The sequence below is a fragment of the Podarcis muralis genome, chromosome 7 (assembly GCF_964188315.1).
Source record: "Podarcis muralis chromosome 7, rPodMur119.hap1.1, whole genome shotgun sequence".
Taxonomy (NCBI): Eukaryota; Metazoa; Chordata; class Lepidosauria; order Squamata; family Lacertidae; genus Podarcis; species Podarcis muralis.
The window spans coordinates 73,848,198-73,873,746 of NC_135661.1; the positions used below are offsets into that span (position 1 = coordinate 73,848,198).

Genomic DNA, 25,549 nt, shown 5'->3' on the forward strand with positions numbered 1-25,549 from the left:
GCAGGCTGTCGAGAAACATTCTGGAGCAATCTTTCTAGTAAAGAATTACAGGATATTAACAATGAGATATACATGGAGGGCTGGGGGGCAGCTGCTTCCCTAAATCAATTAAAATACATAGCTAACGGAGGTTCTGCCCCCCCCCAACAAAAGGCCTGACACCCCCCCTCAAAAATCCTGGCTGCACCCATGGAGATAGAACATTCCTCAATCCCTAATCCTTCATTTAAAAGGGGAGGAGCACACTTTGGGTTGCATGCAATACTAGCCCTACTCAGGGTAGACCTATTGAAGTTAACGGGCATGATTAATTTAAGTTCCTTCAGTTGGAGGCAAGCCAGAGATTTTAACATCTAGATAAGCACACATTTTCAAACCTGTCGGACCAAGTCAACCCCAAACAAATAGCGTCACGTTCCGAAATTCAGAACAGGCCAGAGGAACTGTTCAGATCGAAAGCGATAACCCAAAAAAAGTTTAACTGGAGGGTATAGCGGGAAAGCAAAGTAGGCAAATGGAAATGTGGCCCAAACTGGAACCCACTGTGAAACGGCAAGTAGCCCATGGAAATATTTAAAAAAATAAGAATATCAAAGTATATCATATGCCAACAAGCCCTGGGGTGGGGGTGGAATTATGGGGTGTCCAGAAGGAGGTGGAGGAACACACGGGTTGACAAAGCAGGGCAGCGTTCAAATTCTGCTCCCCACTTCCCTGTGGAATGGGGTTCGCGAAGTAGCAACCGCGGAAAGGAAAGAAGCCCCTCTTACCTCGCTGCCCTCACCGGGGTACTTGCCTTCCCGCTAAGGGGGGCGCGATCTTCATGGCTGAAAAGCCAGAGACAGGGCAGGTCTCCCGGGCTCAGAAGTGCTTCCTTGCGCAAGGCTGCTTCCCCACCTGGGGCGGCGGGAGGAGGAGGAGGGGAAGGGCTGGCAACCCGGGAGGAGCCGGGAGGGGGGACCCGGCCCCTTTGCAGCTGTGGCCAGCCAGACACCTGCCAGACGGAGGGGTGGTGGGAGGGAAGGAGCCGGGGGGGTGGGGAGGGGAAGAGAACACGCGGTGGGTGTGGCTAACAGGTGGGAGGGGCTTGACGCGCCCGGATCCCATCCCCAGCTAAAGAAAGCGTGAGGGGTTTTTTAGGGCTGGAGGGGAGGGAAACAGCCTGACAGACACAGAGAGGGAGACGGTGTTTGGGGTTTTCAGGGGAAGGGGGAGACCCGGATTCCTGGGATCCATTCCCAACCTTGAAAGTGAGTTCTTTAAAAAGAATTGGGGGGAACCATGACCGGACACCTGGGTCCCTTTCAAAAATGGCCCGGGATAGTGAGGGTTAACGGATATAAAGACCTGTTGGATCAAAGACCTGTTGACGGATACAAAGACCTGTTGGACCCACCTGTTGGATGGGTCCGTAAGTCCAGAGTTTCCCAAACTTGGGTCTCCAGCTGTTTTTGGACTACAACTCCCATCGCCCCTAGCCAGCAGGACCAGTGATGAGGGATGATGGGAACTGTAGTCCAAAAACAGCTGGAGACCCAAGTTTGGGGGACACTGGTCGAAGGACGGGGAACCTGTGACCCTCCAGATGTTGCTGAGTCCAATTCAGCTTCAAGCCAACGTGGCCAGAGGCCAGGGATGATGGGAACTGTAGTCCAACAACATCTGGAAGGCCAAACGTTCCCCATCCCTGACCTAGTCCGGCACAGTTTTTGTCTCCAACGGCGACCAACCAGCGATGTTCCTGGCGTCTGAACTGCGACGTTTGTGATCAGAGGTTAATTCCTTTGTAGAAAAAATATGCTGGGGCTAAAGTCGGCCTGGAAGCAACATATCTGCTTCTTCTTCATTGTATCACCTTCCAACGGTTCTCAACCTGTGGGTCCCCAGATGTTGTTGGACTACAACTCCCATCATCCCTGAGCTTTGACCTTGCTAGCTAGGGGTGATGGGAGTTGTAGTTCAACAACATCTGGGGACCCACAGGTTGAGAAAGGCTGTAAGTCCTTCCTCCCTAACCGTTGGGGATTTTCTGGAGTTAGGGAGCGGTCAGGGGAATGCACTCTGCACGCGCTCAGGAGTCCCTTTAGTCCAGGTATCCGTCCTACATTTGGAGCATTAAGCCCTGGCGGGAGAAATGGGCTTGTTTGGTGACCAAATGACGATATTGGGACGGTGCGTTTGTGCTTTGCAGCGGACCACCCTCCCTTTTCATTCTTTTTCCTCCTGAGAGCACGCTCGCCTGCTATTATCCTGCAGGGAGGCGCGAGCTTCAGCCTGAAACAAAATCCGATGGCGAAGAAGATCTCTCCAAAGGGTTTGAATCAACGGAATGCGGTGGTGTTTGAATGGATGGAAAGGTGTTTGTAAAGGGAAAAGGCTGCTCTTTTCTAACTCGGCCCTGCGCTCTAGCTTTTGGAGATCGCCAGACCCGAAGCTCGCGCGCCGCTTCCCCGCCCCCATAGCGCGGCCTCCTTTCTCAAAGCGCCCATTGTCTGCGGCTCACGTCGCACCTGCGACTCAGGAGCCTCTCCAAAGGAGAAGAGACTCTCTCTCTCTCCACACACACACACACACACACACGCAGGAACAATCCCAGCCCTCAGGCGCAGGTTCATCAGGACCTCCTCTTCCTCCAGCCGCTTCCCCCGTGCCTCCCCGCTCCCCCAGTTCCAGCAAACGTCGCCCAGCGAGGAAAGGGAGCGCAAACAGGCTGTGTGGGTCAATGGGATGGAGCTTTGATCTGGGTGAGGTCAGGTCAGGCCCAAGACATGTCGGAGCCTGATGTAAAATATCCAATTGGAAAATGAACGCCCGTCATGCTAACTAATACGGACCATGATTCTTTATTTAGAGAGAGAGGTCTTGGTAGCCTTTGTTACAGAAATACCACTGTGTGCAATATTTCAGTACTGTATTAAAAACATTTTTAAAAAACCAAATGGAAATGGATATTACATCCCCCCAAAAGCAAGCATTCATTTTGCCCATTGTGAAACATGATACATACCTTTACAGCAGATTCAAAACACGCTCCCCCCACCCCAAAAAAAATTCATGGGAACTCTAGTTTACCCATTGCAGAGCTACAATTTCCCAGCATCCTTAACAAATTACAATTCCCAGGATTCCTTGGGGCGATGTGCCAATGGACCACCTTAATCTCACTGAGGGTCTTAGCGGACCACTTAATAAATTTTATTGCAGTTGTAGCAATTGTAATATGCTGTATGATTCCTTAATTGTATTTTTCTTTGCTTCTTTTACTTCCATAGTAAAGTGTAATACAATAAAATACAAAGTGTAATACAATAAAATACAATATTATAATTTGTTGTTGTTGGCATCTATCTGTCTCAAGAGGAAATGGAGTGTGCCTCTCCACTCCATTGTCCCTCCCTGGGGGGTCACTTTGTGTATATGGAGGTCCTGGGCTGCCCAAATTATAAGACACTGCCCTGCAGCCTCGCTGATGTGGTCCAAAGGAAAGACAAGCAACACATTTGGCACCAGTTGGGCTGCAGGAGTTGCCAGAAGGAAGTGTGCAAGTGTAATAGGAATTTTATGGTCTTAGGTATATGGTAATGTTTATAAGCGTACCAACCAAGCACGTACATAGATCAGCACAGGAAGGCCAACCTGGAACCATTTTGATTCCTAAACTGAGCAAATGTTTTCTCTGCAAGGTCAAAGCGGAAAAGCCTCCCCATTGTCTTTTCCTTCACAAATCCTGTCTTAAGGGTATGTCTCTGTTTGAATAGGGTGTGAGCCTGTGAGCCTGTGACCTGGCCCAGGAACTAAGTATTTATCATTACAAAAGACTGGCCAGGCTACCCAGGAAATCCAATCAAGTAACCTGCCAGACAGGAGATAAACAAGGACAAGAGATAAACAACATTTAAATTTCTGTGATGTAGGTGGGATGTATCTGAGGGGTGGTCTTAGGTTACACCCCTTCTGTGATGTATGTATGATGTTTCTGGGGGTGGTCCAGATCTACAGGATGGGAATTTCAAAAGTCTTTATAAGGCCTTGCACACCATTTTTCTGGGTCTCCTCCTTTCCTGCGTGTGAGGGGAGCACGCTGTTGCAACAGATCAATAAAGATCAAGCTTACTAGCTGCTTTGCTTCTCAATATTCTCTGGTTGGCCTCGGTTATTTTCTCCTACCAAGAGGGAACCTGTGTAAGGACTCTATATGGGCTGTTGGATACCCCATAAGGGAAAAATTTTTGTTTACAACACAAGACACTATCCAACCGTCTTAGGGACTCGACTCTGGATTTGTGTTGAGTTTACTCCCTAGCCTTTTCTTCTCCCGAAGATTTCCCTCAAGACAGTGGAGGTTTAGGACCAGAGATTTCTTTCTCCTAGATGGGCTACCTTCCCAGGTTGACGAGCCCCATTTACCCCTCACTTCACTGTACAGCTCATCCAGAAACCACCTTTGTGGCCATTGGACCCACTATTGATATTTTCTGCTCAATCTGCTGGTGCCTGTCTTCTCCTGCAGCAGAAATCCCTAACTCACTGAGGGTAGCAGACATCACTCATCCAGGTTAATTCAGTCTCTTGTTATTGTTTAGTCGTTTAGTCGTGTCCGACTCTTTGTGACCCCATGGACCAGAGCACGCCAGGCACTTCTGTCTTCCACTGCCTCCCGCAGTTTAGTCAAACTCATGCTGGTAGCTTCGAGAACACTGTTCAACCATCTCGTCCTCTGTCGTCCCCTTCTTGTGCCCTCAATCTTTCCCAACATCAGGGTCTTTTCCAGGGAGTCTTCTCTTCTCATGAGGTGGCCAAAGTCTTGGAGCCTCAGCTTCAGGATCTCTCCTTCCAGTGAGCACTCAGGGCTGATTTCCTTCAGAATGGATAGGTTTGATCTTCTTGCAGTCCATGGGACTCTCAAGAGTCTCCTCCAGCACCATAATTCAAAAGCATCAATTCTTCGGCGATCAGCCATCTTTATGGTCCAGCTCTCACTTCCATACATCACTACTGGGAAAACCATAGCTTTAACTATATGGACCTTTGTTGGCAAGGTTGTGTCTCTGCTTTTCAGTCTCTTACCTCTGCACAATTAACTGTGCTGATATAGCTATAGATTCAAAGATTTTAAATCACTGACTCATCTAAATAACATAACCATAAAATCAGAGGTAAATTATACAACTCCCTTTCCTCCTCTGGAATTAATCATCTGTGTCACGTATAAATTTAACTATATATCTGTCTTAATCTCTTAGCTGTTCTGTGTTTTTTGTTTTCCCACCGTCTATGCGACATTCTGCGGTGTGTAATAACCAAGTAGGACTTTCATCAGGGGCTGGGTACAGAGCAGAGGGAGAGACTGCCAAAACAAATGGGTGACTTAGCTCTTGGTGCACGCAGCCAGCACAGGAGTGGGGGAAAGGGAAGGGGGAAAGGCAGCAAATCACCTAGCTGCCTGATTTTTAGAGGAGGCTCAAGTGTAGGTGGGGAAAGTCTTTGGCCACACACACACACACACACATGCACACGCTCAGTTACTGATTACCTGGTTCTCTGCGCCACCACCCTGAACTGGATTGGGACAGCGGGGTGGAAGGCAGGGGAGAGATCATGCCAGGAATGGGCAAGAGAGCAGCCGCTGCCACCATCGCCCCTTTTCCATCCCCGCCCAATATGAAAAAGCACAAAGGCAACCGAGTTCATCCTCAAAGACACATTGCAGCTCTTCTGTCCCAGAGACAGGGTAGAATGGTGGAGGCCCTTCCCTGTCCCCTGCTCATAGCTGTCAACTTTTCCCTTTTTTTAAGGGAAATTCCCTTATTCCGAATAGGATTCCTCGCAATAAAAGGGGAAAGTTGACAGCTATGTCCCTGCTTGAAATCTCGACCTACAGTTCTTTGCTGCAGCAGGGGAGGCCACATTTTGCTAGCTGAACACAGTATGCTGAGAGGCAGCTGGCTGCATAAAATACTGCACATTTGCTGCATAAAATACTGGCTGGTAGCTGGTAGTTTTTTAAATTAAACTTTTATCAATTCTATTTATTCCAATATATTTTTAGACCATCTCTTGATGCAAGTAAGGTAGCTAGCAACAACAAGAAAGTAAGGTAAGTTTACCTTTACCTTTTACCTTATAATTTGTTATTTGTTTCTTCAAACCTTTTCACAATAACCTTCAAATCAATGGGAAGAGCACCATCTTGTCCTCAGGCACCATAAGATGCTGCCTTATACTCAGGTCGTTGGTCCATCTAACTCAATGCTGACTACACTGGCTGGCAGTGGCTGGCTGGAGACAGAGTTCTGTCCCAGACAGTCCAATCTGGAGATGCTTGGGGTTGAATCTGAGCCCTTCTGCATGCAAAGCAGATGTTCTGCCACGGAGCTAAAGAAATGTTAAAGAAAAATTTCCCCGTTTCACTTGGATTACCAAACAAAGACACCAGCCAAGAATATAGGAGCAAAACAGCAGCCTGCAGGCCTGATCTTTATTCAAGGAACTGTTGCAACAGGACTTCAAACTAACAAAAGGAAGAGAAGAAAGAAGGATGGCTCCCTGTTTTATAAGTTTCCCATTTTACCCATAACACCCTTAGCAAAAACATCATACATTTTGTCATAACTATGTCATAAACTGTCTTCTGGCAGAAACCTGAGTATAAGGTTTGCCCCCTCTCCCTTCCTTCACCTCCACCTCACACCCACTAGGTAAAAGAAAGGTAAGTATTTACATGTTCCTGTTTCCCAGCCAAGTTAAGCACACCCTTTCCTCTTGATTGAGACCCCAATCCATTGAGGTTGGGTTTGCTATTGTGATTGGGATGATTACCTGTCTGGCACTCAGGTGCCAGGATGCCAGGGATTATCACCCAGGCAGTGGCGCTGCTGCATAAGTGGTCTCATGCTTCAGGGATTATGGCTGCCCCAAGCCCTCTCCCAAGCTCCTCTTTTGGTAGCCATTTTCCTTCCAATTAGATCGTTGGAATGGTGTAAATCCATCACTGGAGCGATTTTATATGACTTCCTAAAGTTTTCCCATTGAGCCAGTACATAGATGCATTTATCAGTTTGCTACATTTGGTAATGTTCAGTGGAAGCTCTTTGTCTTTGCCTCGTAGTGTGGAGAGGCAAGGCTTGGGGGGGGGGTCCACCCCCCTTCCAATTTCCAGTAACGCTAAGCAGGAAGATGTCTCAGGACAGCCCTCGATGAGACCCTCCTCCATATGTCCATTCTGTTCCCATCAAAAATGTGGTGAGTTGCAGGATCATAAAAGGTAAAGGTAAAGGGACCCTTGACAATTAGGTCCAGTCGTGGCTGACTCTGGGGTTGCGGCGCTCATCTCGCTTTATAGGCCAAGGGAGCCGGCGTACAGCTTCCGGGTCATGTGGCCAGCATGACTAAGCCGCTTCTGGTGAACCAGAGCAGCGCACAGAAACGCCATTTACCTTTCCGCCGGAGTGGTACCTATTTATCTACTTGCACTTTGACGTGCTTTCAAACTGCTAGGTGTGCAGGAGCAAGGACCGAGCAACAGGAGCTCACCCCGTCGTGGGGATTCGAACCGCCGACCTTCTGATTGGCAAGGCCAATTCTCAAAGGAGTAGATAGGAGAGGGGCAACTGGGCCCTCACCTCGGTGCCATTTTTGAGGTTTGGGTTGAGGCCTGTCCATTTTGGATAAATAAAGATGGCGGGTGGCCCTTAAGGATGTTAGCTGAACTGAGAACCTTCCACCCACCACTGCAGTAGCCTCTGGGGAGCTGGTGAGGAGCGGCATCACAGCCAGACTGGGCTGGCTAGGAGCCCTTCTGAGCTGACTGCTGATGCTGAACCTTATCATTCAAGCGCTGGATAGGAAGCCCCCAGAAGTCAAACTGGCACCCTGGGCTGCCAGTAGTAGCTGCTGATCCTTGTCAATACCCTCCTTGTAACACACATCAGGTAACTCCAGCTTTGCCTAGGAAGGAAGGAACACATTTTGGAACCTGTCAGGATTTTCAGATGCCTCATACAGGATGATTCTTGTCAGACGCTGCCCTCCTTGGATCATGTTTCTGTTTTTTTATCCTCCAAACAAAGCTCATTTCTTGCCTTGTTCCCTTGGCAGCCAATGGCGTTCTCTCTACAGGCATTTTCTTCCAGCTCTGTCTGCCTCCTATTGTGTTACACACAAACACACGCCCGTGCAGATTAAAAAATTTCCCTCTTGCCTTTAAAGCTGCAGAAGAAATTTCTCCCATCCTTCCACCTATGAGGGAAAGTATAGGCCACCAACAAAACAAAACAAAAGAGGAAAAGAGAGGGGTTTTTTTTTTTTAGAGAATCCATTCTTTGGAGATGGAAACGAAAAATGAAGTACCGTATTTTTCGCTCTATAGGACACACTTTTTTTTACCCTCCAAAAATTAAGGGGAAATGTGTGTGCGTCCTATGGAGCGAATGCAGGCTCCTTGGCTTCATCGATAGCAACACGAAGCCTCCGAAGCGCAGAGGGAGCGCTCCCTCCGCGCTCCAGAGGCTACGCGTTGTTTTCGCTGAAGCCTGGAGAGCGAGAGGGGGAGAATTTCCCCCCCCCCCTGTTCTCCCCCTCCTATGGTTCAGTGCGTCCTATGGTCCGGTGCGTCCTATAGAGTGAAAAATACGGTAAGCTCCTGAACTACATGTTGTTTGTCATATGAAGTCTAACTATTTGTTATAACCTGGGAAGGTGATGTTAACATGCACCTGAAAGCACTGGCAGTGGTAAAAGCAGGGTGGTGTTGGGGCACAGGTACAAGGGGAAATCTGGCAGATAAAGAATTAAACACTGCTTTTACACACACACACACACACACACACACACCCCACAGCAAAGCTTCACATATTGGGGTCACTTTGTGTCAGATAAAGGGGGTTTAGTCGTTTAGTCGTGTCCGACTCTTCGTGACCCCATGTACCAGAGCGCGCCAGGCACCTCTGTCCTCCACTACCTCCCGCAGTTTGGTCAAACTCATGTTCATAGCTTCGAGAACACTGTCCAACCATCTCGTCCTCTGTCGTCCCCTTCTCCTTGTGCCCTCCATCTTTCCCAACATCAGGGTCTTTTCCAGAGAGTCTTCTCTTCTCATGAGGTGGCCAAAGTATTGGAGCCTCACCTTCAGGATCTGTCCTTCTAGTGAGCACTCAGGGCTGATTTCCTTAAGAATGGATGCGTTTGATCTTCTTGCAGTCCATGGGACTCTCAAGAGTCTTCTCCAGCACCATAATTCAAAAGCATCAATTCCCTTAGCACACATCTAGATAAACCCTTAGCACACATCTAGATAAAACAAAGCCTCAAAACCATCTCAACGGTAAGCCTTATATAGCAAGCAGCAGCCAATAAGAATGAGGCAGGTGTCGGCTGTCGTAAGAGAGTCAGGGTCAGAGAGGGGAATAAAGGAAAATGACCCTACCAATATCAGAATTCTAGTGTTCTACCTTAAAAACCCCACACGAAATGAACTGTGCCTTGGAGAATGCATCGTTTGAGAATAAATCATTTAGCTGTGTCTTTTTACCTTCTTTTGCTATCACTGAAATGTATCAGAATGTATGCTGTGTCTTTTTCATGTATCGTTGAATGTATCATTTTGCTGTGTCTTTTTTACCTTTTGCTATGGCTGAAATGTATAAGAATGTATCCTTACTGAAATGTATCTCTTTTTCCATGAATGAACCTTTACAGAGTACAGTTAAACCACAGAGCCTAGGGCTTGCTGATCAGAAGGTTGGCGGTTCGAATCCCCACGACGGGGTGAGTCCCGTTGCTCGGTCCCAGCTCCTGCCAACCTAGCAGTTTGAAAGCACGTCAAAGTGCAAGTAGATAAATAGGCACCGCTCCGGTGTTTCCGTGCGCTGCTCTGGTTCGCCAGAAGTGGCTTAGTCATGCTGGCCACGTGACCCGGAAGCTGTACGCCGGTTCCCTCGGCCAATAAAGCGAGAGTTGGCCACGACTGGACCTAATGGTCAGGGGTCCCTTTACCTTTACCTTTACAGAAATGTAATGCTGCACTAGGCTGTATTTTTCTGAATGTATCCAAACTGTAGCTGCCAAAACACTCTCCACCGCACTGCCATCTACTGGGTCTGCAAATAATGCCATGAACACACACAAATACCGCCTCAAAATAAAGTAGATTTATTTTCCAATAAGTATGCAAACATCAGACTATCACACCCAAGTTGATAGCAATGCAGAGCAGGATCTCACATTAACATTGAAGCTATTTCCCAAACATCCAGCCTCACGATCTGCATGCTGATTAGCAGCAACTATGGAGATTTTTCCTTTAGATAAAGGAAAAGCCATTAAGCAGATCCAGAATAAATGAGAGGAAACTCAACACATATTATTCCAGCCCACCAGCAATACTGACACCTGCCAAAGGGCTTAGAACATCCTTCTTACCTTATGTTAAGAGAGCCAGTGTGGTGTAGTAGTTAAGAGCGGTAGTCCCGTAATCTGGGGAACCGGGTTCGCGTCTCCACTCCTCCACATGCAGCTGCTGGGTGACCTTGGGCCAGTCACACTTCTTTGAAGTCTCTCAGCCCCACTCACCTCACAGAGTGTTTGTTGTGGGGGAGGAAGGGAAAGGAGAATGTTAGCCGCTTTGAGACTCCTTCTGGTAGTGATAAAGCGGGATATCAAATCCAAACTCTTCTTCTTCTTCTTCTTCTTCTATGTTAATCCCCTCTTCACACCATTCATGTCGCTTCCTGCCATCTCTGCTGTTATTAATCTGTATGGAAACCAAAAGGTATAAGAGTCAAGGCAGCTCTTTTGTTCCAGGTCTCACTCCATTTTATTACCTGAGCGGGGGGACCCTGTTGCAACAGTTTCGTGTTTTTTTTCTCTGTTCTTTCAATATAGATCAGACTTTGCTTTTTCTCAATTCCTGGTGTGGTCTGTGTCAATTCAGAGCCTTCTACAACCGCGCTCCTTCCGAGGTCCCAGTCCTCCTTCTGAGGCAAAGACCCCCTGGGGGGGGCAATTAATTATTTATTTCACAGCCAACCAGAAGAACCCCTTCCATAAAGCAGAGCCAATAGGAAATGTTCTCTCTTATGCTGTTAGTACTGCTTCCTTTCGGCCTTCCTAAACTTGTACAGTAGTACCTCAGGTTACATACGCTTCAGGTTACAGACTCTGCTAACCCAGAAATAGTGCTTCAGGTTAAGAACTTTGCTTCAGGATGAGAACAGAAATCGTGCTCCGGCGGCACGGCGGCAGCAGGAGGCCCCATTAGCTAAAGTGGTGCTTCAGGTTAAGAACAGTTTCAGGTTAAGTATGGACCTCCGGAACGAATTAAATACTTAACCCGAGGTACAACTGTATATAATTGGCTTCAGACCGGGCTCTGGCAAGAGCAGGATTTTGCACAGGCATTGGCTCCCAATTGTGTTAAGCAACACCAAAGCACACAATTGTCCTAAGCACTGGTATTTTTGGTTAAAAATAAAACAAACGAGGTGCTAGTACTCATATATTAATAAAAGTACTGTTGGTACAAAAAAGATGCTGGAACTCTGTACCAGTGGTGAGCCTTGCCACAAAAAGCAGCTCCAGTCCTGTGTCTGTAATGATAGAAACATATCAGCTGGTATACGCCTGTGTTCATGTTTGTTCATTTTTTTCATTAATACAATTACTGCACAGAGCCAGTCAGCAGCTACGTTCATGTAAAAGGGCCCTGGGGCCTAGCCCTAGGCCTGCCCTACACTGAGTGTGCCTGGTCACAATGGAAGGGGTAGCACTGTGGCATAATGAGGACTAGGCAAACAGTGGCCTTTCTGGGACAGGCCTTCAGACTCATAGCCTCCAATATGCTAGTGCCGGGGCATCCTGTGGGCGGTAAGTCAGCTCCATGGGTCTGGAGGCAGAGGCAGAGCTAGTCTGGACAGCAACAGGGCTGAAACACAAGGGGTGGCTGCAAGGGGAGTGAGGGAAAGTGGCAATAGGGTGGGTACACAGCCTTCTAGCTTGTTTGCCTGGCAGTGGCTTTCTCTGGACCTTGGAGTTTTATATAATGCCCAAGTACAGGGCATGACATAAGGAACCATGACCTGCTCCTAGAAAATTAGAAACCTCTGTAATTATTCCATGTAGGGCGGCCCCCATCTTTGTTTTGAAGGACCAGGACAGTGTCAGTCATTGCTATACAGGCATCCTTGTAGTAACAGTAATACAGTGGTACCTCGGGTTACAGACGCTTCAGGTTACATACGCTTCAGGTTACAGACTCCACTAACCCAGAAATATTACCTCAGGTTAAGAACTTTGCTTCAGGATGAGAACAGAAATTGCACAGCAGCAGTGTGGCGGCAGCAAGAGACCCCATTAGCTAAAGTGGTGCTTCAGGTTAAGAACAGTTTCAGGTTAAGAACGGATCTCCGGAACGAATTAAGTACTTAACCCGAGGTACCACTGTAGTAGTAGTAGTAATAGTTATACCATTCACGTACATACCACTTTACAGACTTTCAAAAACAAAACACAGACAGAAGCTTACAATGAAAAATCAGCGATGAGGAAAACGACAGCGCAAGGGAGATAGGATAAAAATCAAATGTCAGCAAACACATTTACATTCCAATCCTATAGACGAGGGATGTTGTTGGGCTATAATTCCCATCATCCCTGACCACAGGCCACTCTGCCTGTGGCTGATGAGAATCGGAGTCCAGCAACATCTGCAAAGCCACACAAGTTTAGATTTTTGTGTGTGTTTTAAGCTTGATTGCATCTGGGAATGAGTACTGAGCCAGAGTCCTCATGGAAAAGCTGTCCTTTTGGGGAGCAAACTGATGGAAGGGGTGGCGGCGGCACCACAGACATGTTCAGGGAAGGGATTTAGGATGCAAAATAGAAACTGAGTGTGCGTGGAGCTAGGGAGGAGACTTCAGAGGTTTGGGGAAAGTCGAGGGCAGGGTTGGGAAGCCTCAGGGTCTTGGACCGGATGTGTCCCTCCAGACTTCTCTTTCTGCCCTTCAGAACTCTCCCCAGCTCACACCTCTTTTCTGACCCTGCTGCTTCGCACCCTCCTTGAATGTTTTTGCCTGGCTGGAATGTGTCTTTGACCTCAGACAATGCCTCTTGCTTGTCTGGATACAGCAGGGGTAGTCAACCTCTTTATACCTACCACCCACTAATGCATCTTTCTTGATGGTAAAATTTCCTTACCTCCCACTAGTGCTCGATGGAAGGAGGATTCAGCTTGTGCCGTAGAACCCACTACCACCAACCTAGAATCCTGAAATGCCCACTAGTGGGCAGTAGGGACCAGGTTGACAACCCCTGGGATACAGGCTAGAAAGGAGTGCATGTGAGTGTATGTAGAGGTGAGAGGTGAAAGTCACATTGGTTGCTCTGCTCAGTTTTACCTCTGGCATGTGGTCCCTGGAAAGTTACCTAGAAAGGAACAAAGCCTATGGGTTGAAAAGGCTTCCCTGCTCCTGGTTGGGGTTTTTGGCTGGATCTGGGAGCAGAACCCCCAGCTCAGGAGTGAAGCCAAGTGCATAACCTGTCTGTTCTGTGAAGGTAAACAGCTCTGTTCCTCCTCTTCTGAAGCTGGGGAAATGGCTTCTCTTCCTGCGTTTTTCTGAAAGCAAACAAACAAAACAGAACCCTATCCAACCAAGCTATGTTTTGTTTTGTTTTCCTGGAAAGTTAGCAAAGGGAGTTCTCTGCCTAGGTAACAGCAAGGGAGACTGGGTGGAAGTCTTGCTAAGGAAGTGCAAGGGGCTAGCCACCACAGAGATGGATTTTGGGGGAGCACAACTAGTTCGCCCACACTGGGCATTGAGTTCAGAGGGCACCGCAACAATGACAAGAGGCTGGGGGCGGAGAGCGCCAAATTTTGGTGTTGTGCAGGGCACCACTGAAATTCAAAAGCCCAAAGTCTGCCCCTGGCTAAGCCTCCCTTTGCCGCATGCACAAGTTGGTTCCTGGGCAGATGCATTTCAATGTGGAAAGGGTTCTGCTCCTTGCAGCTGGAAGCTTTCCGAACTTTTCGGCTCAACAGATGTGTGGGCCTATTTAATCCTGATGCACTCAACCCCCCCCTCCATTCCTGTGAACAGATGCAGCCTTAAAGGTGCAAGTCATTCATCGCCACTCATCATATCTGCCGCAGAGAAGCCTCGTCAAGTCTCTCCTTCCCAAGGGCATGACCTCTCCCCTGCTTGGAAATGGTAGGTGAGGTATTTCTCTAAAATGCTTTTTAAAAAAACCCCGCTAATGTGGGCCATCAACAAGGAACCAGGCATCCCAGAATAAGGGAGTAGACGGTGCTAGGACCCCTCTGAGACTGGGGGACTGAGGCCCACCCACCCTCCACCCCCGTCCCTGGATAATCAATCTACAGCTCTTATAATCAAAGCTAATTCATAAGGAACCCCCAAAAAATCTAATTCAAGAGGGAAGGGTGCAGCCTAAGGAGATACTTTGATCATATAAATGAGGAGTAGGGAACCCTAGGCCAGGGAGTGAATATGCCCCCCCCCCCCCGCATCTCTGTTTTGCTCTCAGAACTGTCCCCAGGCCACACCCATAACTGGACCTGCTCCATGCCCCCCCCAAGTGCTTTTACCTGCTGGGATGTGTCTTTGATCTGTGGTGATGCCTCAGAGGATGCATAGGGTAGGAGGGACTGTGTGTGGAAACATCTGGATTTTGTGTGGCTGTAGGCTATTGTACAAAGGCAGGAGTCGTATCCATTGCCCTGGCTCCAACTTATGCTGGCATGAGACTGCCAACAGAAAATGAAAAAAGTTCCCCTGATGGTAACTGGAGTCCACCAACATTAGGACCATGTTTTCTTCTTTTAGATGCTACAAAGTAGTAGTGAAAATGAAGACCTTCCTAGGTTCTATTGATGCTTGTTAAAGTATTGTCAGTCATCTGACAATATACACATCCTTTCAATAAATGGGAAAATGTTGGAGTGTGAGGAGACGAATGGGGAACCTGCAGTCCTCCAGATGTTGATGGACTCCATGTCCTATCAGCTGCAGCCAGCATGCCCAATGGTCAGGGGTGTTGGAAATTGTAGTGCATCAACCTCTGGAGGGCATCAAGTTCCCCACCTCTGGCTTAGGAGAACATGAACAACAAGTTCTGCAAGCAGGTTTCACTCAGGGGTTGTTTGGGTGTATTCTTCTTTTAATTTAGTTTCAGCTCTACAGAAATCACTCAAGCCTTCCCAGTGAAAGCAGCGACACCTCCAGCTCTGGCCTGGGCAGCATCATCGAGACCCCCAAACACATCCTCTACTCAGCCTGCAGTTTACCTCACACCTTGGACGACTTGCTGGCCGGGCTGTCAGTTCCGAAGAAAGCCGCTCGCAGGCCCCCGCCAAGCTGCCCTCGGCGCAGCAGCAGCCCCAGCGTCCCTGTCGACCTGGACATGAGCGACGGGGAGACCAGCCTCTCCGACAGTGGCTCGGAGTCTCCTGTGTGTGTGGAACTGCCGCCACAGCCCTTCATCCGCGAGCACACCGTCAGCAGCACCAGTGCTCAGGTGGGGCCTACTGACACAAAATGGCCTCCTCTGCATTGCTAAGTTATTGTGACTGGAGAGCCAGGTCTTTCTTTGAGCCAAAAGCTGAACTCCTCTTCAACTACCCCACTGGGTAAATGGGGGTGCAACATTGGAGCTAGATAGATCACATTTAGTGCACCTCCGAGGAACCCGTATTGTTACATGCACCCCAACCCTATGAGACGTGAGAGATTTCAGGGGCTCCAGTGCTTGTCTAAGTATCTGTGAAATAAGGTTTGAGGGGAGTTACTAGAGCCTTGTATCATATGGGTTGTTGTTGTTGCTGCTGCTGCTGCTGCTGCTGCTATTTCGATTTATATACTGCCTTTTATCAAAGGGTCCCAGGGTGGTGTACAACATTAAGAACACATTCTATGGAGCATAATAATTAAAACATCGTAAAAAGCATCATAATAGGCAGCATCATAATAAAATTATCACAATAGCAGGCCATTTATATCAGGGATGGGGAACCTGTTACCTTCCATATGCTACTAAACTACAACTCTCATCATCCCTGGCCATTGGCCATGCTGGCTGGAGCTGATGGGATATGGAGTCCAAGAACTTCTGTAGAGGCCACAGATTCCCCATCCCTGATTTATGCATGTACACAGGTTGAGCATAGGTGGAAAATACAGAGGTCCCAGGTGTAATGCTCCCCATCAGATTTCTAATGGAACTGCCAGAGCCTTTTACAGTGCCTTTTACAGAGAGCAATTCAGCCCTCTGTATCCTTTTGCCCATTGATTCTCCATCAGTCACAAAAACATCTGCAGGTTGATCGCTTCCTTTTCTTTTAACCCCTCTCCCTGCTTAATGGGGTTGGGGACAATAAGGCTCAGTCATCGCTCCTCATCCTTTTTCTGAGCCATCTTAACTCCCATCGAAGCACATCACCTGACTGTCACCAGCTATAAATAGTCTTCTTTCAGGCCTTAAGACGTGTTGCCTCAGGATAAGCCACCCTTGACAGCTCTGCTCACAGAAACCTTAAGAGCGAAAACATCACACAAGGAATCCCAGTGGGTCATCGAGGCCAACTGCCCTCCAAGTGCACAGCAATAGTCTTCAGTTTCAAGGGCCTGGAAATTTCTGTGTTTGGAATATAGCTCGTATTGGGCACAGTGGCATGGTTTGCACATAATGCTGAGCCGAACCATGACTGTACAAGAAGGAACGAGTGTGACATTGGTATTCATAGCAAAAATCACAGCTGCTTCATTCCTCTCCCTGCTGTTGCTGCTTCACTACCAGGAGCTAAACTATGCTTTGGCTTAACATGACATCCAAAACCAGGCTTGTAGTTTGTCTGCCCCCAAGACAAACCATGAGTGGTAAGCCAGGAACTTACCACGTGGGTGGCGCTGTGGTCTAAACCACCGAGCCTCTTAGGCTTGCTAATCGGAAGGTCAGCAGTTCAAATCCCCATGAAGGGGTGAGCTCCTGTTGCTCTGTCCCAACTTCTGCCAACCTAGCAGTTTGAAAGCACACCAGTGCAAGTAGATAAATAGGTACCACTGCAGCAGGAAGGTAAATGGCATTTCCACACACTCCGATTTCCATCACTGTGTTCTGTTGCACCGAAAGCGGTCTAGTCATGCTGGCCACATGACCCAGAAAGCTGTCTGTGGACAAACGCTGGCTCCCTTGGCCTGAAAGCGAGATGAGCACCACAACCCCATAATCTCCTTTGACTGGACTTAACTGTCCTGGGGTCCTTTACCTTTACCTCTTTTTTAAAGCCAAGAACTAACACTTGGCTGCAGGGTCCAGCATTCAGCCACACACTGCCAAATTCAGGTTGCGCAGTTATAGTTGATTGGGAGGTGTTGTGCAACCAACTCTCTTCCCGGAGGGACTGGACATCTTGTGCTAAGAAAAATGTTGGGGAAATGCACTGGAAAGTGTGGAGCAGCACTCGGTAACCTCCCTACAAACAAGTGAGGGTGAATGTTCAATAGACAGGCTGCCTGGAAGCACCCCCAGTATTTTCTGCTATATCAGAGAAGACTAAGGCGACCTCTTGGTGTATGTCTCTTAAGGGCAGTGGAGGCTGGTTGTTGTTGTTTAGTCGTTTAGTCGTGTCCGACTCTTCGTGACCCCATGGACCAGAGCACGCCAGGCACTCCTGTCTTCCACTGCCTCCCGCAGTTTGGTCAGACTCATGTTTGTAGCTTCGAGAACACTGTCCAACCATCTCGTCCTCTGTCGTCCCCTTCTCCTTGTGCCCTCAATCTTTCCCAACATCAGGGTCTTCTCTTCTTATGAGGTGGCCAAAGTATTGCAGCCTCAGTTTCACGATCTGTCCTTCCAATGAGCACTCAGGGCTGATTTCCTTAAGAATGGATAGGCTTGATCTGGTTAGGAGGCTAGTACATTAGGGTAAAGAGATCACTGCCCAGCCAACCTCCATCTGTCTCCAACCAGCCACCACCTGTCCACCATCTTCCTTACAACCAGCCCCGGGGGTGGCCCCAAATGCCAGCTTCCTCCTCCTTACTTCCTGCAGAACTCAACAGGGTAGAGGATGGGGGACAAAACTAGAATCAGTTGGGTTTGGTCTGGCTCCACTTACTACTGGTCTCCTTGTTTTCTGTCCCATAAATCCCAATGGGCACCAGCCACCACGGTTCCTCCCTGCACCAGTGAAAGGACCCCTTTAGCACCCACTTCCCTGAAGATGTCGGGATCAAGTGAAAGAGCTCGTCTCCTAGCTTTCTGCATGATGCCCATTTTCTCTCCTCCATAGGTTTCTTGGTCAGGCCCACGCAACGGGGAATTGATTTCCTTCTACGAGCTGCAACTGCAGGAGGCCAGGCTGGATGGTCAAGGCAAGAACATCCATTGGTTTTGCTCGCAGACAGAAGAGCACCTGGAGAATCTGACTCCTGGCACTACGTACTTGCTCCGCGTGAGGTCTCTCAACGTGGCAGGTGCTGGGAAGTGGAGTGCACCCTATAAGGTGAGCACAGTCCTCCTGGTGGGGAGGCGGGTGCACGTACCATAGAGTTGGGCATCCAAAGAATGTAGAAAGGCACACCCGTTGCACTTTCACCCAAAGCCCAATTCAGGGAGGCTGACCCTGGTAGAAACGTCAGAACCATTGATAACTGCAAAAAGGCATATCAGAGCTAAAATGAAATAAATTGAAGAATTGTCCATATTTGTAACATTTTGATTTTTAAAAAAATTAAATATGCAGGAGGTAGCAAGTACTTTTTAAGACAGACAGACAGACAGACAGACAGACAGAGAAACCTGCAGGCTTTTGGTGAATAAAGCACTGTCAACAAATTATATGCTAATTTTAACCTTTGGCACTCTGTTTTGCAAAGCCCTAAGCCAATCCACGTTTTTTAACTGTAGTTGGGGGAATCCTGTAAATAAATAAATAAATATTAGAAGTACATATTAGAAATACATAAATATTAGAAGTACGTGGATTCACTTCTTTGCAGTCGAATCTGAACTACAATGATTTGCTCAAGAAGCCCTCCAGCCGATGTCCTATTTCCCCCCTACTTTTTATACTGGTTCTGGAGGTTTTGTTAAATATGATTAGAAAGGACCAGTTGGTTAAAGGAATTCAGGTCGGAGTGAGAGAGTATAAATTAAGGGCATTTGCAGATGACCTAGTTTTGACTTTGCAACAGCCAATCACTAGCACAAAAAGAGTTTTAGAACTGATCGAGATATTTGGTCAAGTTGCAGGATTTAAGCTGAACAAACAAAAAACTAAAGTTTTGGAAAAAAACCTAACAAATGAAGAAAAAGAGACATTCCAGAATGAAACAGGTTTGGAGATAGCAAAAAAAGTGAAGTACCTGGGGGTGAATTTGACATCGAAAAATGTGAATCTTTTTAAAGACAATTATGATAAATGTTGGACAGAAGTTAAGAAAGATTTAGACATATGGTCAAGGCTGAAACTTTCCTTGTTAGGCAGAATTGCTGTTATCAAAATGAATGTATTGCCTAGAATGTTATTTCTGTTTCAGACATTACAAATAATAGACAAGATGGACTGTTTCAAGAGGTGGCAGAAAGACATATCGAAATTTGTTTGGCAGGGCAAAAAGCCAAGAATAAAATTTAAGACATTAACAGATGCGAAAGATAGAGGGGGTTTTGCCCTGCCGGACTTAAGACTCTACTATGAATCAGCAGCGTTTTGCTGGTTGAAAGATTGGCTGCTCCTCGAGAATACAGACATTTTGGACCTTGAGGGATTTGACAACAGATTTGGTTGGCATGCATATATATGGTATGACAAGGTAAAATTGCATAAAGGTTTTAAGAACCATATGGTGAGGAAAGCTTTGTATAATGTTTGGATTAAGTATAAAGACCTGTTTGAAAGTAAAACCCCCAGGTGGTTGTCACCAATGGAAGCAAAAGAGGTGAAAAAATTGAATATGGGTTCTAATTGGCCTAAATATTGTGAAATTATAGAACAAGATGGTGAAAAGGTAAAATTGCAGAGTTTTGAGAAACTGAAATTTAAGGTGAGAGATTGGTTACATTATCGACAGATAAATGAAGTATTTAAACAGGACAGAAAGAAAGGCTTCCAAGTGGAGAAGTCAAAATTAGAAACAGAACTGTTAGAACCCAATACTAAAAATTTGTCAAGAATGTACAACTTGCTGTTGAAATGGAATACTCAAGATGAAATGGTGAAATCTAATATGATTAAATGGGCACAGGACATTGGGCATGACATTGAAATTGCAGACTGGGAGCAGTTATGGACCACTGGTGTTAAATTTACGGCATGCAATGCCTTAAAAGAAAACATTATGAAAATGATCTACAGGTGGTACATGACTCCTGCTAAGTTAGCAAAGATCTATCATTTGCCCAATAACAAGTGTTGGAAGTGCAGTGAAACGGAGGGAACCTTCTATCACCTTTGGTGGACCTGCCCGAAGATTAAGGCTTTCTGGGAAATGATCTATAATGAAATAAAAAAAGTTCTGAAGAGAACGTTTGTTAAAAAACCAGAGGCCTTTCTCTTGGGTATGGTGGGCCAAATGGTGCCAAAGAAGGATAGGACATTTTTTATGTACGCCACTACAGCAGCAAGAATTCTTCTAGCAAAGTATTGGAAGACGCAAGATTTACCCACGTTGGAAGAATGGCAGACGAAGGTGATCGACTATATGGGACTGGCAGAGATGACTGGCAGAATTCGAGACCGGGGGAAAGAGGCGGTGGATGAAGACTGGAACAAATTCAAAGTTTATCTTAAAAACTGTTGTAATTTGGAAAATTAGGGGCTCAGAGTTATAAGAGACAAAGAACTACAGTTGTATTAATAATTAACTGAAGTTAAATACATGAAATATATTTAAGTTAAGATCAGAGGGTTGCTAAAAAATCTTGAAACAAGAATGCAGGAAAGGGGTGGTATGGGGAAGTCATGTTTTTGTTTGTTTATGTCTATGTTTTTGTTTTGTTTATTCTTTATTTATGGAAAACTAATAAAAATTTATTATAAAAAAAAAAAAAAAAAGAAGCCCTCCAGCCCTGCTCCAACGTATTTACAGTAGATGCAATCCCCAAAATGTAACTGCCGCATAAGTTGTGGGCTGACTATTGTTGCGACTATTTCAGCAGTCACCTATAAAATGGCAGGATTGAAGCTAACTACCCCAGCAACCCTTTTACTCTAACCCCAAACTAATGAAGCACCAACGTTCACGCATCTCCAGGAGATTTTATATATATATATAATGTTTTTATCCTGCCTTTGTTCCCAAAAGTTCAAGGTGGCATGTGTGGAGTTGGATCTAAGAACTTAGCTGAACTTTGCTGCTTTTGAAACTAGTCACGACTACCGGTAGTTTTTTCACATTGGTTTCAATTGGAACTAAATGCAACTAAGTAACTTAGCCTGGACCCAAATCATAGTCCTCTTCCCCACTCCACCATCTCCATATTTTACCCTCAAAACAAGTTTGGTTAAGCTGAGAGGTAATGGAATGGCTCTAAGTCTCCTGGTGAGTTTCACAGCTGGACCTGGCTTCCCCAGTCCTAATCCAACACTCTAACCATTACACCTCACTGCCTCTGAGGGAAATTGGCTTTGCCAAACATAAAATGCATGGTCACATTTCAAGATGCAAGCAAGTCCACTTTTGATGTAGAAAACACCCTTGCAAGATGGGATGCTAACCACTGCAACATACTACTACTACTACTACTAATAATAATAATAATAATAATAATAATAATAATAATAATAATTTATTTATACCCCGCCCATCTGGCTGTGTCCCACTCTGGGCAGCTTCCAACAAAACAGTAAAATACAATAACCTATTAAACATTAAAAGCTTCCCTAAACAGGGCTGCCTTTAGATGTCTTCTAAAAGTGTGGTAGTTATTTTTCTCTTTGACATCTGGTGGGAGGGCGTTCCACAGGGTGGGCACCTCTACCGAAAAGGCCCTCTGCCTGGTTCCCTGTAACTTGGCTTCTCGCAGTGAGGGAACCGCCAGAAGGCCCTCAGCTCTGTACATCAGTGTCCAGGCAGAACGATGGAGGTAGAGACACTCCTTCAGGTATAATATAATAATAATAATAATAATTTATTATTTATACCCCGCCCATCTGGCTGGGTTTCCCCAGCCACTCTGGGCGGCTTCCAACTGAATATTAAAAACAGTACAGCATCAAACATTAAAAACTTCCCTAAAGAGGGCTGCCTTCAGATGACTTTTAAAAGTAAAATAGTTGTTTATTGCTTTGACATCTGCTGGGAGGGCGTTCCACAGGGCAGGAGCCACTACCAAGAAGGCCCTCTGCCTGGTTCCCTGTATACTGGACCAAGGCCGTTTAGGGCTTTAAAGGTCAGCACCAACACTTTGAATTGTGCTCGGAAACATATTGGGAGCCAGTGTAGGTCTTTCAAGACCGGTGTTATATGGTCTTGGCGGCCGCTCCCAATCACCAGTGTAGCTGCCGCATTCTGGATTAGTTGTAGTTTCCGGGTCACCTTCAAAGGTAGCCCCACATAGAGCACATTGCAGTAGTCCAAGCAAGAGATAACCAGAGCACCCACCACTTTGGCGAGACAGTCCGCAGGCAGGTAGGTTCTCAGCCTGCGTACCAGATGGAGCTGATAAACAGCTGCCCTGGACACGGATTTGACCTGTGCCTCCATGGACAGCTGTGAGTCCAGAATGACTCCCAGGCTGTGCACCTTGTCCTTCAGGGGCACCGTTACCCCCACACCTGCCCGCCTCCTGTCCCCCAAAAACAGTACTTCTGTCTTGTCAGGATTCAACCTCAATCTTTAGCAGATTTTTAGCGTGTTGTTTTGCATTTCACTGCCTCCCTGTAACAAGCTCTTCCCCTTTGCTTCTTCCAGTTTGGCACAATGCCTTCTGTGGCAGGAATGCCTCTGGACCCGGCTCCTGTCACTGTCACCGTGCGGCGGTGCAGGAAGCCCCAGAAGAAGACGATCTTTATCCCTGCCCCCTAAGAGGACTGACAACATGGAAGTAAAGGATGGCACCTTCCTCTTGCCCTTGCATCAGTTATTCCACATCTCCTCATAACTGCTGTTTGGTACCTTGGCAAATTTTCTGCTCACAAAAATAACTTCTAGCCAGGTGAAGAAGGTCAGGGGCTGGGGTGACGGGAACCGGGCATATACGGATGCCACAGTTCACAGGTGCATTTGCAACTATTTTGCTGCGTATGGTGGGAATCTGATACATAAGAGCAAGGGAAGAGGCTGAAATCATGTGACTGCAGCCTCCTACCCTACTCTCTACTGACCCCTTTTGCCCAGGTTCTGTAATGGCAGCCTGTTCTCTGCTGCCCCCTCTTGACCAGGTTGCCAAGAGGCAGCAGAAGGAAACAGGGATTAAGCCCTGCTGTTACACAGCCTGTACAATAGTAGGCAGCAGAGAGCAGAGAAAAGGGGCAACAGTTACACAACTTGGATAACAGGGAGCACAGCAGAGAACAAGGGACAGGCTACAGTTGCAGTACCTGGCCAAGAGGGGGCAGCAGAGAGCAAGGAAAGAGGCTGCAGTAACACAACCTGGCCAGCAGTGACCAGCAAATAGCAGGGAAAGAGGCTGCAGTTGCAGGACCTGGCTGAAGGGAGGCAGCAGAGAGCACGCCATTCCTGTCCCAAGTCCTTGATGAAAAGCGCAACCTCTGAGCTTTAAGATTTTGGGTTGTGTGGGGTGAGTTTCATGCAGCTGTATCCTACACATTTACTTTGCTTCCACTGAGCTCCATGGGATTTAATTCCATGTGGCAGTGCATACATTTGTCAACAACTGGTGTGTTGGTTGGTTTTTCCAGCGAAATACCACAATCTGTCACCCTTTGCAAGTGGCCCGAGTGCCTGGCGATTTGCTTGCAACATTCACTCATGATGAGGTTGGCTGGACTTGGCAATGCAGGGTGGGCAGCATTTGTGTGCCCACCAGATGCTGCTTGACTACAAATCCCATCATCCTTGGCCATTACAGCAGCTGGGACTGGTGGGAATTGTCATCCAGCAGCATCAGGAAGGTAAAAAGGTAAAGGTAAAGGGACCCCTGACCATTAGGTCCAGTCATGACCGACTCTGGGATTGCGGCGCTCATCTCGTTTTATTGGCCGAGGGAGCCGGCGTACAGCTTCTGGGTCATGTGGCCAGCATGACGAAGCCACTTCTGGCGAACCACAGCAGCGCACGGAAACGCCGTTTACCTTCCCGCCAAATGTAACTTATTTATCTACTTGCACTTTGACGTGCTTTCAAACTGCTAGGTTGGCAGGAGCAGGGACCGAGCAACGGGAGCTCACCCCGTCGCGGGGATTCGAACCGCCGACCTTCTGATCGGCAAGTCCTAGGCTCTGTGGTTTAACCCACAGCACCACCCGCGTCCCATCAGGAAGGTACCGATACCATTTCAGTCTGCATATGAAGTGGTACGTAGTGGAATGCAGCAGCTGCTTGCGCTTCAGCGTCAGTGTGCTGTATATGACTTTAAAGTGTAATTTGAGAAGTTGCCACAGGATGGTGCCAGAAAACTATTCTGCAGCTGCACATAAGGTACAAGGGTCTCAGCGCCACTTTTGAGTACCTGTTGGCCCAAGAGAGCCAACATGAGAGATGTGGGGCAATTTACTATCTTCCAGCCTAAACTAGCTCACGAGATGAAATAAGGTACCTCATAATGGGGTGAAGGAAGACACAGCCATGTTAAGCTACTTGAATGAAGGTTCTGATACCAATAAGAGGAAGAGATAGACTAAAGTATAGACTATAGTTAGATATGAGGGAGAACTAGACCATTTACTGACTATAGATAAATATGAGGGAGAAATGGACGGTTTAAATATATACATAAAATAAAAATAATAAACTAAGACTACATTTTGGCAAGTCAGTGAAGAAGACTTATACCAACTCAGACCATTGGCCAATGTTGTCCAGCAATAAGTCTCCTGGCTCTTAGGCAGAGGTATTGTTATTACAGCTTTTACATTGATAAAATGTACTTGTTTTAATTTTGTTCTAATCCTGTTTAAAGTTTTAATAATGAAAAGTGCACTGTTTGTGGGCTTCTGTTTACATTTGTTTTTGGAGTTTGAATGTCAGTGGACTATTAATAAACTTGTTTGTATGGATTTGTTTATTGCTGCACGTACATCCTCCTTTCCCTCCAAACTCGACAGTGTGCAGTTCCTAACCTCCACCATGTTATTCTCACAACAATCCTGTGAGGGAGATTAGGCTCCAGTGTGCAACACGATTGTTGAGCAAGGATTTTAACCTGGGTCTCCCCCCAGCTAGGCCTAATTACTTGGCCCTCCTGAGATCTTTCTAACTGCAGAGGCTGGTGATTTTATCTGTACGTTGAGTATATATGCTCTACCACATAACGGCATTCCCTTTGCATTCCTGGCAAGAGACACACTTCTCAGAAAAGGTGTCTGGATCAGACACAACTTAGCAACTATGCAATTACTGTGTAGAACGCTTCA

At 46.9% G+C, this 25,549-nt stretch overlaps 2 protein-coding genes across 5 annotated transcripts in view; one reads left to right on the plus strand and one right to left on the minus strand.

Moving 5' to 3' along the window:
• HPN (hepsin) overlaps window positions 1–1,011 on the minus strand; it is a 28,577-nt gene extending 27,566 nt beyond the window's left edge. The window contains exon 1 of the mRNA XM_028742621.2: window positions 771–1,011. The gene's annotated coding sequence lies outside the window, so the exon portion shown is untranslated. The remainder of the gene's footprint in view (window positions 1–770) is intronic.
• Window positions 1,012–5,678: 4,667 nt separating this feature from the next.
• FNDC8 (fibronectin type III domain containing 8) lies at window positions 5,679–25,192 on the plus strand. Of its 4 annotated transcripts, none has more exons than XM_077932114.1 (6): window positions 5,679–6,097; window positions 7,109–7,242; window positions 14,091–14,201; window positions 15,181–15,528; window positions 18,302–18,514; window positions 22,926–25,192. In XM_077932114.1, exons 3-6 carry the CDS (start codon window positions 14,199–14,201, stop codon window positions 23,037–23,039), a joined length of 678 nt encoding a protein of 225 aa, XP_077788240.1. In that variant the 5' UTR covers window positions 5,679–6,097; window positions 7,109–7,242; window positions 14,091–14,198; the 3' UTR covers window positions 23,040–25,192. The 4 variants fall into 4 exon arrangements, 3 of the variants coding, with proteins under 3 accessions (XP_077788240.1, XP_028598453.2, XP_077788239.1); XR_013393742.1 differs by lacking the exons at window positions 5,679–6,097; window positions 7,109–7,242 and adding an exon at window positions 9,676–9,765 and having other exon boundaries at window positions 22,926–23,590; window positions 23,643–25,192; XM_028742620.2 differs by lacking the exon at window positions 7,109–7,242.
• Window positions 25,193–25,549: the final 357 nt, after the last annotated feature.

Bases quoted from the DNA above. Each gene is read 5' to 3' on its own strand.
- FNDC8 (XM_077932114.1), top strand. The intron at 15,529-18,301 runs GTGGGGCCTACT...TCTCCTCCATAG, and splicing joins TCAGCAGCACCAGTGCTCAG to GTTTCTTGGTCAGGCCCACG. The intron at 18,515-22,925 runs GTGAGCACAGTC...TGCTTCTTCCAG, and splicing joins AGTGGAGTGCACCCTATAAG to TTTGGCACAATGCCTTCTGT.